We start from the raw sequence: 16,660 nt of genomic DNA on the forward strand, positions 1-16,660 counted from the left end.
TCAAATGAAAGAATAAGAACAAAACCAACACAGACGTGCTTAACTCTGCACTGAACCCTTGAAGAAATAAAAAAGTTTGGAGCACTTCTCTCAGCCTTCAATCTGTAAAAAGGACATTTGGTGCTCACGAGGATAACACATAAAAATACACACCATGTGTATTGCACTCACATACACACACACACAGGATTTCAAGCCACCTGCTGTACTAAACTGCAGCACTCAGGCAGAAATCCATAGAGAGGCGCACTGGTCATGTGATAAAACCACCAAATGGCAGAACTATGCACATACTTTATTTTGTAATGGAGACCAGATGTGTGCATGTGTTTGTGTGTATGCGAGAGAGAGAGAGAGCGAGAGAGCGAGGGGTGGTGGTGGTGGTGGTGGTGGTGGGGGGGGGGGGGGCAACAGAGAGAGAAAAGCTAAAGAGGTGGAGGGAGAAAGGCATGAAGCTCTGTCATTACGCCTCCATAAAACAAAAAGCACAGTGATGTCATTCGGCTGTGTGTTTGTGAGTCTATTTGCTCACTTGTGTGTATGTACGTGGGAGTTCACAGTCAGTATGGTTGTGTAGCAGTGCTGTGTGTATTATTCTTGGCGGTGTTCTCACAGTGTGTACTCCTCAGCTTCCCAAAAAGAAACCTTCGCTATTATTTTCTCAAAGGGAGAAGGAAAAAAATACAAAGAGAAACAGAGAAAGAGGTGCCGAAGAGATGAATAGACTCTGAGTGGAGAACAAGCCTGATATGATCTAGACCTTGTACAGACACAGGTGTGCGTGTTTGTGTGTGTGTGTGGGTGTGCAGGGGTTTCTGTGAGTGTGCGCACAGTAGGCACAAGCAGTGCCACTATGTGATCGGAGCACTTGTCATTTTGTGTTGTGTGCATATGTGAACAGTATGTGTGTGTGTGTGCTGTAACACTGCAATTGTGCCAAATTATTCTAGTACAAGCACAGTATGTACCAGTACAACTATTCTGCAACAGTGGCTTATGTTCAGGGTTGATTGAGGGGGTTCACATAGTGCAGAGGAAAGTAGGAGGGTGGATGGGTGCGTAATAGCGGTCTACATTCAGTCTGATACTTGTACTCGGCCTTAAAGGGATTATTTATCTATGACCAGTTTGCTCTAAATTAAAAGACACAGACAATATTACCATCCTGTTGATTTTTTTGTTGCTTTTTTGCCTTTATTTGGCAGATGAATGTTACAAAGAGACAGCTAGAGAGAGGGGCATGACGTGCAACAACGGTCTGCGGCTGGAATTGTACTGCGGATGGTGCAGTTATGTGGCACGCGTGTCAACCAGCAGGCTACCATAGTGCCCCCAAAACACATTTTTCTTGTGCGAAATTTTCATAGGGCTGGCCCATGGCTCACTGGTTCCCACTGTTGCCTCACAGCAAGAATGCTCCGTCCAGCTGAGTTCTCTCTATGTGCTGTTTACATGTTCTCTCCATGTCTGCGTGGGCTTCTCAGAAAAACAGAAATCCTACATAGGTGAATCTCTCTGAATCAAATGTAAACATGAGTGCTTTTTTTGTCTTTCTTTCACACAACATGTGTTGGAATAGGCTCAAGTGTTTTGTGACCCTGAACAAGATATTCAGGTACAGAAAATTGATGGATAAATAGTTGTATGTGAATTGTAATTCATAAGAGATATGGTACATATGACTCAGTCTGTATCATTGTAGCTCTACAAACACTATCTGGGCTACAATACCCACATAATTCTTAATGCTACAAAGCCAGGTCCATAAAGAAATTGTTTCAACCATTTTGGTGTGGAAGAACTTAGCAGAGCCCTGACCTCAACCCCATCGACAGCTTTAGTATGAACTGGAATGCTGACTGCAAGCCAAACATCCAACCCTGTCTCCTAGAAGTGAAGTTCATATACAACTAAATTGCAACATATACGTTTTAGTAGAAACATAATGTTAACTGAATTACGTTTTCTCTCAACATAATGAGAAAATGTTGTTAATTAACATATTTGGCAAGTTGCATAGATGTTGATATTGAACATACGAGTGAAGAGACAATGTAGTAGAAACTACAGCATTATTAAACTTTTACGGTTTAGGCACTGGCAGCACTTGGGTAAGTTTAGGGAAAGATTGTGGTCTCGGACTGGTACAGAAAAAAAGTCCACAATGACTTCAAGCATAAGATATTTATTAATATCTAAAGGACGATCTTTAACTGAACTTAACCAAAGTTTTTCATTTTCGTTGTCTAAACCTAACCACACGTAGGACTCGGGATGTCAAATCAGTGCAATATATAAATGTAGCACTTCATTTATTTGAAAAAATGTTGCCTGTGAACATGATCTGGGCAGCGATTATGTTTGCCAGCACAACATAATTGGGAAAACAATTTAATTGTCTATAAACATAATTTCCAGGAGACAGGGTTGAAACATGTGAGGGAAATTACACATACTACATGTATAATCGAGTTTGAATATCTTTACTGCACATGTTTGAATACAGTTACTGAGCATGTAATCAATTTCCACCATGTTTGATTGTTTCTGAATCTTACCATGTGACCTTTAATTGAGAGAACTTTGGATGATTACACACTCAAGTGCTATCGATGTAACAGAAGGCTTCCTGGCATGTGTGTAACCAAGGATATCTTGGTCTTTGGGAGTGTGAGCAAGGAACTTGCTAACCTAACTGTTTAGAAAGACCAAGGTTAAAAATGTGCAAGAAAGGGTAGCAAGTTTACCACTTTAGATTGGAATAAAAACCAAATAAGGATATTTACTGGAAGAAGCAGCTTTGACAATAACTCTAGTGTGAGAAAGTGTAGAAATGTACCAGAAGCAAAGGTGTGATTCAACCTTCAACTCTCAGTTCCCGGCAAATGGAAAGTGATGAACAAAAGGCGACTGTTGTACCGATTCAAGGTCGAATACTCCAAGGGTGACGGAGTGCTCTGTAACTTTCTACGATGGGTGTGACGACCAGTATAAGTATGACTGTTTGACTGGTGTTCAGGGCTCTTTGATTTCGGAATAAACTCTTGAAGACAAACTCTTGAAGAAAAACTTCTGACAAACTTTGTGAATCTGTTCTTATTACAGAAATCCCAGAACCAGCATCAGTGCCCAACCTCACTAATGCTTTTGTGGATGAATGGGAGCAAATCTCTGCATCCAAAATCAGGTAGGAAAACCTTCCCAGACGAGTGGAGGCTGTTATAGCAGCAGATTAATGTCGATGGTTATGGAATAAAATGTTCAACAATGTGGTGTCCACAAACTTTTGTCCATGTAATATAAATGCTACAACAGTGAACTAGATTTCAACCTTCTCATTCATTTGGGCATTCATCCAACATTTTGTAGCTCTGATTTATTGTTTTGTTTTTTTCTCCAAACATTTCCACACATGCCCAACAGTGTTGATGGAGCTGAAGGTTAAAGAGGCTGCTGTGAGCATATGCCTGCAAATGTTTTACATGGTGTAGGGGCTACTTGAATTAATGACTGATCAATATTCTATTATTCTGTAATCAGAGACTAAGGGGCTAAAATGCTGCAACATCCCAAATGATCTGGACTCTGTTGCCCTCAGCCTATTGGCTGGTGAGCTGCTGCAGCACTTGGCATGATGTTTTGGGGAATGAAGACAAAGACACATCTCCAGTGATCAAATTACTTCCTTTAACTTGCTTATCATTCCTCTGGAGGGCTGTAAGAATACTCACCTCTTCTTTCACATTTGTGTCATTTTGTGAGGCTTTAATGCAGCTGCTTCCCTCACACAATGTTAGTTATTTATTCACACTTCAACACCTGCATCACCAAGTTATTACTCTCTTTGGTCAAGAAGGTTAGCTACTGTACTGTACTGTACTGTGCTGTGGGGCTGTTGCATTATGTTAATTCATGATAATCAGTGCACATGTGATTGGGATTCATCAATAAACTCTTCAAATAGAAAGAAAACTGATGTTTCTGAATGTTTAATGAAGTGTAAATACACAGATTTAAAAAGCTTACTTAAACACATTATGCGTATTTGTGTATTTCAAGTGTGTACGTGTGTGTGTGTGTGTGTGTGTGTGTGTGTTTCTGCTTACCCAGCTGCATTGAGGTGCGTGCCTGGTTAACTGTATGCTGGCTGGAGCGCAGGCAGTTCTTCAGCTGGGCGGCGGCAGTTTGCGGCGAGGCGGCGGGACTGACGGTGTTAACAGAGTTGGCTGAGTTTACCAGTGGGGTGGAGGGACGGGATGAAGAGGGCCCCGGGGACCCTGGGGACGAAGGGTCGGAGATTTTACTCCCCAACTGACTACACCCACTTCCTCCTCCTCCTCCTCCTCCGCTTACTGGACTGGACAGACACGAGCCCCGAGAAGCACCAACTCCAAAAGGAGCCCTTTGAAGGAGAGAGGGAAGATTTTGACTTGTAATTGAATGTTTCAAATGATCAGAAGATGATATTTATTGATTTTTGCATTCGTCAGCACTAGTCATTTGTTAACATGCAGTATATTACTTTAGAAACAGGTTCCTTTTCCTGTTAAGCCAATAACTGTACTTGTTCTAGCACAAAATGTTAATAGATGGATTTAGTCCATGATAGCAGAGCAGGAGCTGCACTATTATCCTCTGTTAAACTGAGTGATCTCAGTGCTATTATCTGACCAGTGGACCATAGTGTCCGTCTGTAACATATGGAGCTGCAGGCTGCTCATGTTTCTGTCTGCAGAGTGCTGAATGGCAGAACAGTGAGCTGAACATTATTGACTCGATGGTATTCACACTCTTATGGCTGCCCATCGACTCCCTGTCACACATATGCAGAGTTATGGCTTTGTGTGTGTGTGTGTGTGTGTGTGTATGTGTGTGTATGTGTGTGTGTTCTTTGATTTGAGATTCTATGCAAACACCACCCACGTACTCTAATCTTTAACTGCTCATTGTGTGTTTGGGTTCACCGTGGTTTTCTAAAGGCCCATACAGACATTTTGATATGCTGCTAATAGTGATTTTTCTTTAGTATTTAATGGGTGTCTCCTTACACTTTCAAAAGAGGAGACACAATCATTGTTTGCACCAAAACTGTATTTTTGCTAGAGGGTATAATACTCTTAAACAACAGTTAAATGATTACAACACATGGAATGCATTCTTACATGAACTCTGTGTTAATAGTAACCATTCCAATAAATTTAAATATGTAAACATTTAAACTGTATTTTAAAAAGAAAGATGTGTGCTCAAAAAAGTCTCTGCACAACTGAATATGTGACAGGTACGTCAGCATAAAGACCAATTTGAATAAAAATAAGAAAACTCCTGCACGCTGTTGCTCTTATTGCTGGAATATTTATTTGTTCATGACTTTTCTGTCTGTAATATTCAATATATATACAGTACATATATACCTGATGAAGGTTAAACAGACCAAAACGCCATAAACTAACTAATAAATATTCCAGCAGTAAGCGCGACAGTGTGCAGAGGTTTTCCCATATTTCAAACGAATATGGTCTCTTGTATTGGCCGGGCTCTAAAATTTACGTGTGTGTGAATGTGTACTTGTATTACTCATGTTGTGCAGACATAAATCTGTTTCAACAAGTCCTCAAAATTAATATGTACTCCACAACGACACATACAAGCATTTTCTGATCTGACTCCCAAATCTGCAGGACAAAATAGTTTCTCTGTGCTTTCCAAAAGCAAATCACTATCACAAATAAAAATATTTTATGATGTGATAACACTGTGGTTAGGGTCTGGTTATGTTTAGGCACAAAAACCACTTAAGTTCATAATTTTTCCAAGTCTGTTCCAAAACAACAGTCAGGAGCCCAAATGAACATTGACACAATGTTTTCTAGCTTTAATCATTCCTCCTGTTCCTACTGGGCATTAAGAGATTCCTTCATAATGCACTTTGGATGTAAGTAATGGTCATTGCTGAAATAAGTCAATCAAGCCTAAATCTTTCAAAGTTACTGTCTTTTTAGTGTCAAATTCCCTCTTTTTGTTACTCTATTTCCACTGTAGCTTGTCGAGAGACGAAGCAGGATTTTTTTTTACTAAAATGACTAACTGTGGAAGCTATCCACTGTATTTGACTAACTCAGATGGCTGAAGCCTCATATTATCTTCAAATAAACTTCTGAATACATATTTGCTCAAAATGAGGGCTGTTTGTTTGGAGCAGATCTTCTAACGGCCAGTATGAACAGGAGGAATGATTACAGCGAGCAAAACCTGCTTCAATGTTCAATTCGGGCACCTGAATTTTGTTTTAAGACAGACTTGAACATTTTTGAACCTATCCTTCACTGTAAGTCAATGTAATGTCCTCAGAAGTGATGGAAACACCCCTGCGTGTGTGTGTGAGGGTCTTTGGCAGCCTCTCATTATGATATTGAGAAATTTCTGAGCTGCACTGCAGACAAAGGAGGGGGGAGAGAGGTAAGTGGGGAAGGAGGGGTGATGGTAGAAAAAGCGAGTATGCTTGCATAAAAATAACAAATTGTCATTCATTTGATTACTCTCTCATCCTGCCTTTCTCTCTCTCTCTCTCTCTCTCTTTCTTTTTCTCAAATTGCATAACTGCAGAATGTGAAGCAGCCATTCATATCCACTGGAGAGGGACACCTGCTGTTTTTGCAGCCGTCTCATCCCTTTGTATCCTTTTCTCTTTCCTTTGCTTTCTTTTTCTCCTTCTCCATCCTCATCACTATGTCATTTATTCTTTCAACTCAAATCTTTTCTTTCCCGCTATGCCCATCCTTCTCCGCCTCTTTCGCCTTTTTTCTTTCTCCACCACATTCAGTTTTTACCATTTCTCTCCGTACTTTCCTGCCTCATTTTCTTCCATTCTCGCCCTTTCTCTGTTTATCCTACAGTACCCCATCTCTCTCTTTATCTTCTCATTATCTTTCTCTCCCTCACTTTTGTGTTTCTATTCTAAGTCCTCCTTGCTTTCATTTTCTTGCTCTCTCTCTCTCTCTCTCTTTTTTTTGTTGACTGCATCATGGAGCAGAATACAGATGAGGTGCATAGCCACTGCAAATGTTTCCATGCATACAGGGATAATGAGGGTAATTAAATTGCCAAATATGATTTCAGCACACCCATTTTTTTTTGTTTTATGTGGTTTTAACATCTATGAGTAAAAGTGTTTGGAATGCTAAAAGTAACGATGATGATGATAATAATGATAATGATGATAACGATTCACTCTGTGTGTGTGTGTGGTCGCAACACAACACCAGAAAGAGCAGAGCCAGAATCTCACAATGTATCTTAAAATCTACATTTTTCAAAAGTTATAGCTTAGTTTAACTGTTTTCACATGTTATGTTTCCATACACTAAAAGTACTCACAGCAGTTTATAGTTTCTTCACAGATGTGACCCCTGTATTTTGGAGATTTTGTGGCCAGAAGTGAGACCATAATAATAATAATGATAATAAAAATAACAACCATACAGGGGGACACAGTGTAGAAAAGAGGCTGAAGCAGGAGGAGAACATTATTAGCATGAGGAATATGTAGTTTAGCAGATTGCTCCGCAAAAAAAACAACAAAACAAAAACTGTTTTTTGGGCTTGACATTGTGACAGGAGGCAGTCTGAGCACAAAAGAAACAAGTGCAATTACATGCCATAACAAGTACCAAAATCACACTGCTCTGTATTTGGGTTCAGTTGGAGCCTGGAAATTACCATAAAAAATTCCAATGGAAATTACAACAACTGTGTTAGCGCTACTGCTGCCTTTGTGTGAGGACAAAATTACTAGGGGCCTGAGCCTGATTGTAATACACTGCTGGGTTGTCATGACCAAACTACACGAACTGAGTGATAAATAGAGCAAATATTTGTAATGCCAGATATTTTAAACAGCATATTAGACACGCTGATTGCTCAAGATTTCACTGGCTTCAGTAGAGACACCAAAGAGAAGGAGAAGAAGCCTCCTGACCACCGCTACGAAGTCATCGATCCCTTTTATTTCAATGTGGTAGGAAGAGTTAGTTAAAACTGTATTTACATTACAGCAATTCAATATCAGCAGTTAAGGGTTTTTTTTACTTTTCCATTGTCAATTTTCATATTTTTTTGTATTTTCTATTCATTTTATGACTGTTAGAGAGTTGACAGTAGAGAGATGACAGGAGATGCAGGGGGAGAGGTATGGGAAATGACATGTAACAAATATCCCTGTTCAGACTCAAAGTGGGGTTGTTATATAATTCATGGTCTAGGTCACCAGGGTGCCCTGTCGAAGAACACTTTGACAGGAAATGTGGTAGCTGTAGGAAATAAACGTGTGCGTATGCTTTGGTCGCTCCGGCACTGAGTCACTTTTCCACCTCTGGGAGCTTCGGCGAACTGAGAAACTGTAGGTCAAGCTTCATCACCAGCTACACACCCCTAATATCACTGCTACCTCCCAACCACCCCTTTGATCTGGATATGTGGATGACAAAGCGCCTTGGGCAGCTGTATCACCGCTATACCCTTCACTCTCGTTCCACCCTGCGTGCCCAAGCCTGAGCTCACTGACCTGGACACGGGGGTGACGTAGTTCCCTGGGAAGACGCCGGAGGCTGCGGTTCTCAGTGACGTGCCTTTGAACCATCCGTCTTGACACTTCTCTGTCACCCGATACATCTCCCCTTTCCTAAGTTCAAGCTCGTCAGCCTTCTGGGGCTTGTAGGCGTATAGAGCCAGGTATCTGGGGAACAAAGGCAACAGAAAAATGTAGACGTGTGTCAAATAATAAAACCATTAAAGTTTGTAGAAAGCATTAAATACCTTCACCGGCTACCAATTTTCTCCCCTTTTCAATCACATGTGGATTATCTCTAATATGTATTATGCAAAGTAAAAGCGAAGCTTGCAATGCACAATGCAAATAAATAAATAAATTAATGAACTAATATTAGAAAATCAATGCATTAAAAATAAGTAGATATTTCTCTCAGTGTAAGGAGAGACTTGATTCACTTGATTCAGAAGGCAAATAACTCTTCTGGTATCAAGAAAATGACTCAAAAATATACATGACACTCAGAAGTTTCAGGAGTTTCTCGCAACTTTTTCAGAAGAAAAAAAACTGTTATGAAGGGTATTTTGTACATGTCTTATTTTTAGTTGTTTAAATGAAATGTACAGTACAGAGGATCAAAGGATAAGAGTCCGCATTGTTTACCTTAAAGGATAGATTCACAGTTTCTCAACAGTCAAAGGCCCAAATGAACACTAAAACAGTTTTTGCTCACTGCGATCATTCCTCCTGCTCATACTGACCATCACGAGAACCCTTCCTCCCTTCCTAATGTGCTTCCAATCCACAGTCCTCGTTTTGTGCAAAAAAAACTTTCAAAAGTTTATCTGAAGTTAATTATGAGGCTTCAGCAGTTTGAGTGAGACAAATCAAGCGGATGTCTTTTCAGTGCAAAATTCCCTCTTGTTACTGTTCCTCCACTGCAGCTCAACAAAGAAACCCTGTGTGAGGAAACACAAAGAGTGAATTATATACTAAAAAGAGTGTAACTTTGGAAGATAGTCTGTTAGGCCACTTTTGAGGGGAGGTGAAAGGGAGAGGCTTGTTGGATACATTACTTACTGAGTATCCTGGGGGCTTCAATGATGAATTGATGTCTTGTTTTTTTGTGAATACAGACAGGTATTATTGATGTATTTGTATTTTCTATGGAGGTTCTGCACATGATGAGTTTACATATGTACATACATGCATTTTCTTACGACTATTTTTCTCCCTCGCATTTTGTTTTTGATGATGTTGTTTTGATGATCTGTTTCAGCTGGTTGTTAATCACCGGCAGGTCCCTGGCTGCTGTTTAATAATGGTCGCACCCTCAAATGTCTCAGCAACACTGAGGAAAGCCCTGGGCTAAGACGCGTCCGTTTCCTCCTGCTGCTCTGTGCATTATTAAAAGTGTTACATACTTATTTGGAAGTGCTGACGATTTAATTTGCTATTTCTGTGATTTTTGGGTCGGCACCCATTACACTTATATTATACTACATTTTAGTTGAGCACAACATTTCCTTTGTTTAACTTTGGATGATACCCAATTTATTTGTCTGACCTAAGTGAATGCACTTACACAGTGTTTTATACTGCTGCTGATAGCAGCAACAATTTCTAGAAAATGTTCAATTATGTTTCCTGAAGGCACAAACAAACTACACACATCACTTTTTACTTTTATTTACCAAGTAAGCTACCTGAGAACACATTCTCTTTTACAGTAATGATCTGATATTTATATATAAGAATATCCTTTAGGGATAAAAAGTATAAATCTCCTTTAATATGTTCCTATCGGTGCACTATTTCATCAATATCTCAACCGACCAATATCCATAACATTAATACTAATCCATTTTAGCATTTTAACGACAATCAGTGACTTTTGTTGATATATTATATAGCAATAAACTATAAACAATAACACAAAAATCATTGTAAAGAAAAGATGAACCGTATCAGATTAATTTGATTCACATCAAATCAAAGTAGTATCACTGCTTTAATATTCATGTTTATTAAATTCTTTGGGAGAATTCAGTGATTTTTCCCCTTCAACATGATGTGGTATGCTGTGAAAGGATGTCCTTGTCAACCTGCCTACTAACAGGTACACTGATAAATGTAGTATTTAACATCTCGCCTCGTATTCAACTATGTTCATGTACTGAGTGTTGTGGATTGCATCTGCGTTAACATATAAATGAGTTTGTGGTCCTGTTGTTGGGAGATATTTGTAGCATGTAGTGCCAGACGATGAGACCACCGAGTAAACAAGCCCTATATGTGCTGCCTCCCCCCCGTTGCCATGGTAACAGATGTGGGGACCGTCTCCTGTCTTCCCATGGCAACAGGAATAGTTGCCAGGTCAAGATTGAAACGTCCGACCTCATCAGTAGGACAAACCCACTCCGGACATGTGTGTGTGTGTTAACTGAAAATATGTGTGTGTGTGTGTGTGTATGTGTGTGTGTGTTCCTGGTGCTACTTGGAGGAAGGTGATATTATTAAAGCTGACAATGGTTCTGTATTTGACTCACATCCTGCAGGCAGGTCACCAGTTAATAGTAAACAGCGCACATACAATGTCTATACTTGTGAGGCCCCTCATTCACCGTAAAACCAAATCCTTACCTTTAAAGAACTGTGGACTGAACAAATGTCCTAACTTTCCAAAAATATCCTGACTGTCCTCACTCTCAAGGTCTAATGCTCTAATTGGTCCACACAAAGACACTCACCCGTATCTTTCTGGCGATCACCTGGTGGATTAATTGTCAGGTAAATTATAGAACAGTCTTGCTCAGTGTTGGCTCCTCACTAGCCATCTGGATGTGACTTGTGAGGTTACATTTCCGCAAGAATTTAATTGCATTTGTGAGTGTGTGTCAGGTACTTTATCCACTCAAGAAACTGGCGGCCCGTGAAGTCGGTGATGTAGATAGCAAAGCCCCTAAAGACAAACTATGTAACCCTCCTTTGTTTGTCCTGTGTATTCATACTGAGTCATATAACCCATTTAACACCCGTATGTACTGATCCTTATAACACTTTTTTTTTTTTTTTAGAAAGATACATTTAAAAGGAATGCTGAGGGCAGTTTTTCTGCTGAGCTTGCTGCTAACCATGTAATTACAATGTTCCTGGTTTGATTCCAGCCAGCAACCTTTGTTGCATGTCACCCCACATCTCACTCCCGCACTTCCTGTCAGCTCTCTACTGTCCACTATCCAGTAAAAGTAAAATTGGCAACTGATACAATTCAGACCCAAACCAGAGCAAACAACTACACCAATAGTAAAGATCCGTCTCTCTGCTAATGTAGTGTCCTTTTCATTGAGCCAAACTGATAAAGGGAAATGTACTGTTCTGAAGATTCATCTTTATTGATCTTTACATGTTTAGCTGTAATTGTTCACCCAGTTACCTAATTACACAATCTTCTAGTATTCAACCTAATGTAGAGGTGTTTCAGAACCACCCACCTCTGTTCCCTAATGTATTTTGCATGCAGGGTTTCTTTCATCAATCTTTCTAAAAAGCTGAAACATGACACATATTGTTATCTTCATAATTTAAGCTAAATGGGTACCCATGGCAGCAGTGGTTCCCAACCTGGGGGTCGGGAGCCCCTCACAAGGGGCCCCTGGATTAATCTAAGAGGTCATGAGATGTTAGGAATGCAGAAAAAAAAACATATTTCTGACACACGTTTTTTTCTTTAAGCTTTCCTCTGATTTTTACTTTGTTTATTGTGAATTACTTTATTTTATCTCCTCAAGCCTCTAAAAATTATTTAAATAAAACAAAATATCTTTCATTCAATGGGTCACAAGCCAAAATGGAGAGTCACTGCACTACAGCACCAGTTTCTAACAAAAGACTTTGCACCTCGTTTTTTGATCATTTTGAAGAAAATAGTAATAAGAATATGTGATGAACTTTGTTTCTCAGAATACTCAACTCTATCATGCTGTGAAATAAATTGCATAGTAAAAGCCATAGGTCTGAGGTCGGAAGCCTTGTTATGAAACACTGATGTAAACATCACACAACTGAGGGAAGAGTGTGTGACTGTATTTTTCCTTTTTGAGTAGGATTTCATCCTTGACCAGTGGAGGAGTAAATGTGGTTGCAGAGGTGGTGGAACATGGCCAATATCTCCGGGCTCAAGAGAGGAAATATTTTTATCGCTGCCAGGAGGTGGATTCTGAAGTCATGCTTGGATCTCAGGCACATTTCTGTTGAAAAACGTTAAAGACAGGAACTTAAAGCCCAGGTTGCAGGTGGGTGAGCTGACTCAGGTGTACTTACATGTTGAGTGGAAGCTGCACCTTGGCATGGGCCAGCAGCTCAGAGGTTATGGATGCCACTTTTGGAGGCACCAGTACCCCTGCCGAGGAGGGAGAGGGACCCGGGGAAGATGCATCCTAAAGACACACAGAAAAATACACACACTTACAAACTGAGTGGCTTCCATTTGAAATAAAAACATTACTTACAATATATGCCTGCAGCCTCCCAGCTTTTCAGTATGCATCCTAGGTATTATTTAGAGACAGCAAAAACACATTAAACCCAGGTGCGAATGCAACTGGAGGCAGTAAATGTAGAAGCAATGTGTCTCTGGTCTACAGCTATCAAAGAGAGAAAGTATTTTATTCACATGGAAGTGTCAGAGTGGGTGATTGGGGAATAAGTTAATAAAATCTGGTGAAACAGAGTCACCAATGAATTTTTTGGCTTGAAAAATTTACGTACATGTGTACTGCATCAGCTGGACTGATTTATTGGCCAATATCAGCTGATTGCAGACACATTGGTATTGGTGTATGTCAACAAATAAGTAATAAATTACAGAGTCATGTGTTTATGTAAATACTGATGGATTGACTGATACCGGTCAGGCTATGGGTGAAATTTATAAAGGTTTTTGGTTTTAATAGTTTTTGACTGCAGCTGCTTGGCTGCAATATTTTGTGGCAAAATGAACTGTTTTAGATGCTTTGACTTCATAAAAAAAAAAAAAAAAAATTAACAGCTGTGTCAGTTCTACCACAAATGAGAAATATGCAAGTGCATCATTATCTCACACTGGGTAACCATGGATTAAATATTTCTGAGCATCATTTACCGCTATGTGTCATTCCAGTTTAATCCTATTACCAAATACATATAATTGGTGGATGGTAATTAAATAGATTTACGTAACTACTGCACTTATGTACAGTTTTGAGGTACTTGATGTACTATTTAAGGATAAGTTTGGTGTTATTCTATATTATACTTATTATTAACAAACCTCATAAAAAGACCAAAACCAACAATACCTAGGTCCATCTCAATACTTCCCGACAAATTCTGTGTGAAGCTCTCAGCCCCGAGTCTTTAAAAACATGACTATATAGTTTAGTTTATTTGTTTTTTAGTAATTTGCTTGGCAGTTTAGTTTTTAGCAAATGTCACCCAAACAAGAGTAAATGTGTTTTTTGTTGCGGACTATTTTCAGCAGTTTATTATAGAATTTATTATAGTAAGTATTATAATTAAAGTGTGTGTGTGTGTGTGTGTGTGTGTGTGTGTGTGTGTGTGTGTGTGTGTGTGCACCTGGATGCGTGCAGCAGCCCTGGGGTCAGAGGAGCTGATGAGGACTGGGTGGGAGATCTCCATACTGTGTCTATTGTTAAGTTGGGCCGCTCTCTGGCTGACGGACAGTGCTGTGAACGAATGGCGCTTTTTGGCGTTTTTCTTCCCTTCACCTCTCCGATGGCCGGAGCCGTTTCCATTGGACGGGGAGGAACTGGGGGAGGCGCCAGGAGAGCAGGGGTCCAATGGGGCTGGCTCAGAGCTCGGACCTGGCGCGTTAGTTGTTGTAGGCTTGTCGATCTCCATCAACTGTTTTGCTGTTTCATTTAACTGAGAGGAGAGGAGAGGAGAGGAGAGAGGAGAGAGGAGAGGAGAGGAGAGGAGAGGAGAGGAGAGGAGAGGAGAGGAGAGGAGAGGAGAGGAGAGGAGAGGAGAGGAGAGGAGAGTGCAGGTGTTAGATTTCAGTCCTCAGTGATTCACGTCCATAACGAGGTCTCCAACACACAGAGGAAGTGTGTTTGTGTAGCCTTTCCTCACTTGTTCTTGTTGGCAGCTTTTCAAACTAGCATCATAACAATCATCCTTCACAACAGCTGGTCTAGTGAGACTCCCTCTGTCTCTCCTTTTTGTCAAACACACACATACTCGAATAACCCACCCAAAGGTGAGCAACTTTCTGCTTGCCAAGATTATTCTTTATTTCCTCACTCATTAGTTTAGCCTTAGGTAAAATCAATTACATTAAAGCTGGAGTGTGGCACTTTTAATTTAAACAGTATGTTGAAATGAACGTCCATTATATTCAAGCTTGCCAAAATCTCTCTTCTGTATTTCACAGTGCACCAGAGTTTTTAATTTGGTGTCTGTGGTGACATTCCCGCGCTGGCGCACCAGTAGTGATGCGTTTCATTTCAACCAGCAATTGGTTTCCCAAAGCTGAAGGGTCCCCATAGACCATGTGCACCAGAAACTTCAGTCAGCCGAGCTGGTTAACTTAGCCCTCCGCTAACTTGAGGGATACAATAATTTAATCATGCCGGATCAGACTGAATGGATCACTCATCTCTGATAGTGAGATGAGTCTTTTCGTGGGGGTTGTGACACTCAAAACAATTTATCCACCATTTTACAGCTGCAACAGGTCATGCATGTACTCATAGAACTGGATTTACATCCAGGTAACTACTATTTACTCTCGCTGCCAGAGGGGGGAGACAAAAGTTCCCCACTGCAGGTTTAAATCTTATACATTAAACATTTCTGTTATAAGGAAGTCAGCAATGCACAGATGTTCAGAGTTTCTATTTATGTTTCCCTGTGACAGATGAGATGAGTGAGAATTCTAATATCACGAGCATTAGATGTGTAACATATATCTAGTGTCTGGCATATTGTACTGCAAAACAAATACAACAGGAATTTCACATTGTCTACTAGTATTGAGACTGGGGGGACATCTGTGTTGTTGATCTGTGCTGCTCATTTGAGCTGTGGTGCGCCAGAAATGACAAATGTAACTGGTGTAGTCCAGGTCAGTTATATCACTGCTGGCTAGAGCTGACAGTTTATCAATATGGCATAAAAAAGTTGTGGAAATGTGAAGATGAGTGTTCCATACAAAGTGTATTCCAGCAAGTTGCATTTTTTCCTAAATGCACAAAAAGCCCAACAATGAGCTATTATGGTACTGCGCCAACATGTTTTCTGCCCCGTGGCTGTGAGCACATCTTGGTTGTAAATGGGAAACTCGTCTAGGAAAGCTTGGTGAACAATTACTGTGTGTTTGACAATCATAGAGCTCCGTGGTAGTTTAGACAGGCACTTCAGCTGTTTTATAGTCACATGTTCCATTTAGCGTTCAATCATTCAATGAGGCAGTCATTACAAACAACCTGGTGCTTATTCATTCTACTTATTCCCAAACTCCTGCTGCTCCTCATTGCTCCTGAACTACCTGCTGCTTGCAATTTAACTCCTTCACCTCTCCAGCCTCCTACAGTATTTCCATTAGGTGTGGTTTCAAGAGGTTCATGTTCATTCGATATTGTATATTTCAGGCTCAGGTGAACTGAAAGACTGTGTCAAGCTTGTCTGGCATTTAAATGTATTTGCGTTGAAATAAATGGTTAAAAACAAACCAGAATATCTTGATGGGACATTTGTGATTTTCTGTTGTTTTTATTCTGTTATGATGTTGGATTTCTGTGTTAACATGGTCAAAGTTCCAAACAATTGAGCTGAATGTATGTAGAAATGCTCCCTGCAAGTCAAAAGCCAGGGCTTCAACCTACTCTGAATGTTTAGTTTGCTACTTTTTCCTTGTGATAATGGCAGATTGTTCAAGCATGCCCTCAAACAGCATGTGTTCTGCAGCCTCTGTTGCTAAGGTTGTTCCATGGGTTGTTTGCGTTGTTCACTCGCATTTTTCAGATTGGATTCGGACTCGAACATGTCCAGATTTAAGAAGATAACACAGAGTAGAGGACAAGAAAAACAAGTGAAATCAAACTAGTATTG

General features: G+C 40.2%; 1 protein-coding gene across 2 annotated transcripts in view; it reads right to left on the minus strand.

Annotated features, from left to right (window-relative positions):
- Positions 1 to 16,660, minus strand: part of LOC122992249 (E3 ubiquitin-protein ligase SH3RF3-like) — a 106,478-nt gene that overhangs the window by 13,382 nt on the left and 76,436 nt on the right. For both annotated transcript variants that reach the window (XM_044366003.1, XM_044366002.1), the window contains exons 4-7: positions 14,165 to 14,473; positions 12,872 to 12,987; positions 8,564 to 8,734; positions 4,107 to 4,402 (exon numbers count right to left, since the gene is read on the minus strand). In XM_044366003.1, the coding sequence (XP_044221938.1) occupies positions 4,107 to 4,402; positions 8,564 to 8,734; positions 12,872 to 12,987; positions 14,165 to 14,473 (892 nt within the window). The remainder of the gene's footprint in view (positions 1 to 4,106; positions 4,403 to 8,563; positions 8,735 to 12,871; positions 12,988 to 14,164; positions 14,474 to 16,660) is intronic.

The sequence above is a fragment of the Thunnus albacares genome, chromosome 11 (genome assembly GCF_914725855.1).
Source record: "Thunnus albacares chromosome 11, fThuAlb1.1, whole genome shotgun sequence".
Classification (NCBI taxonomy): Eukaryota; Metazoa; Chordata; class Actinopteri; order Scombriformes; family Scombridae; genus Thunnus; species Thunnus albacares.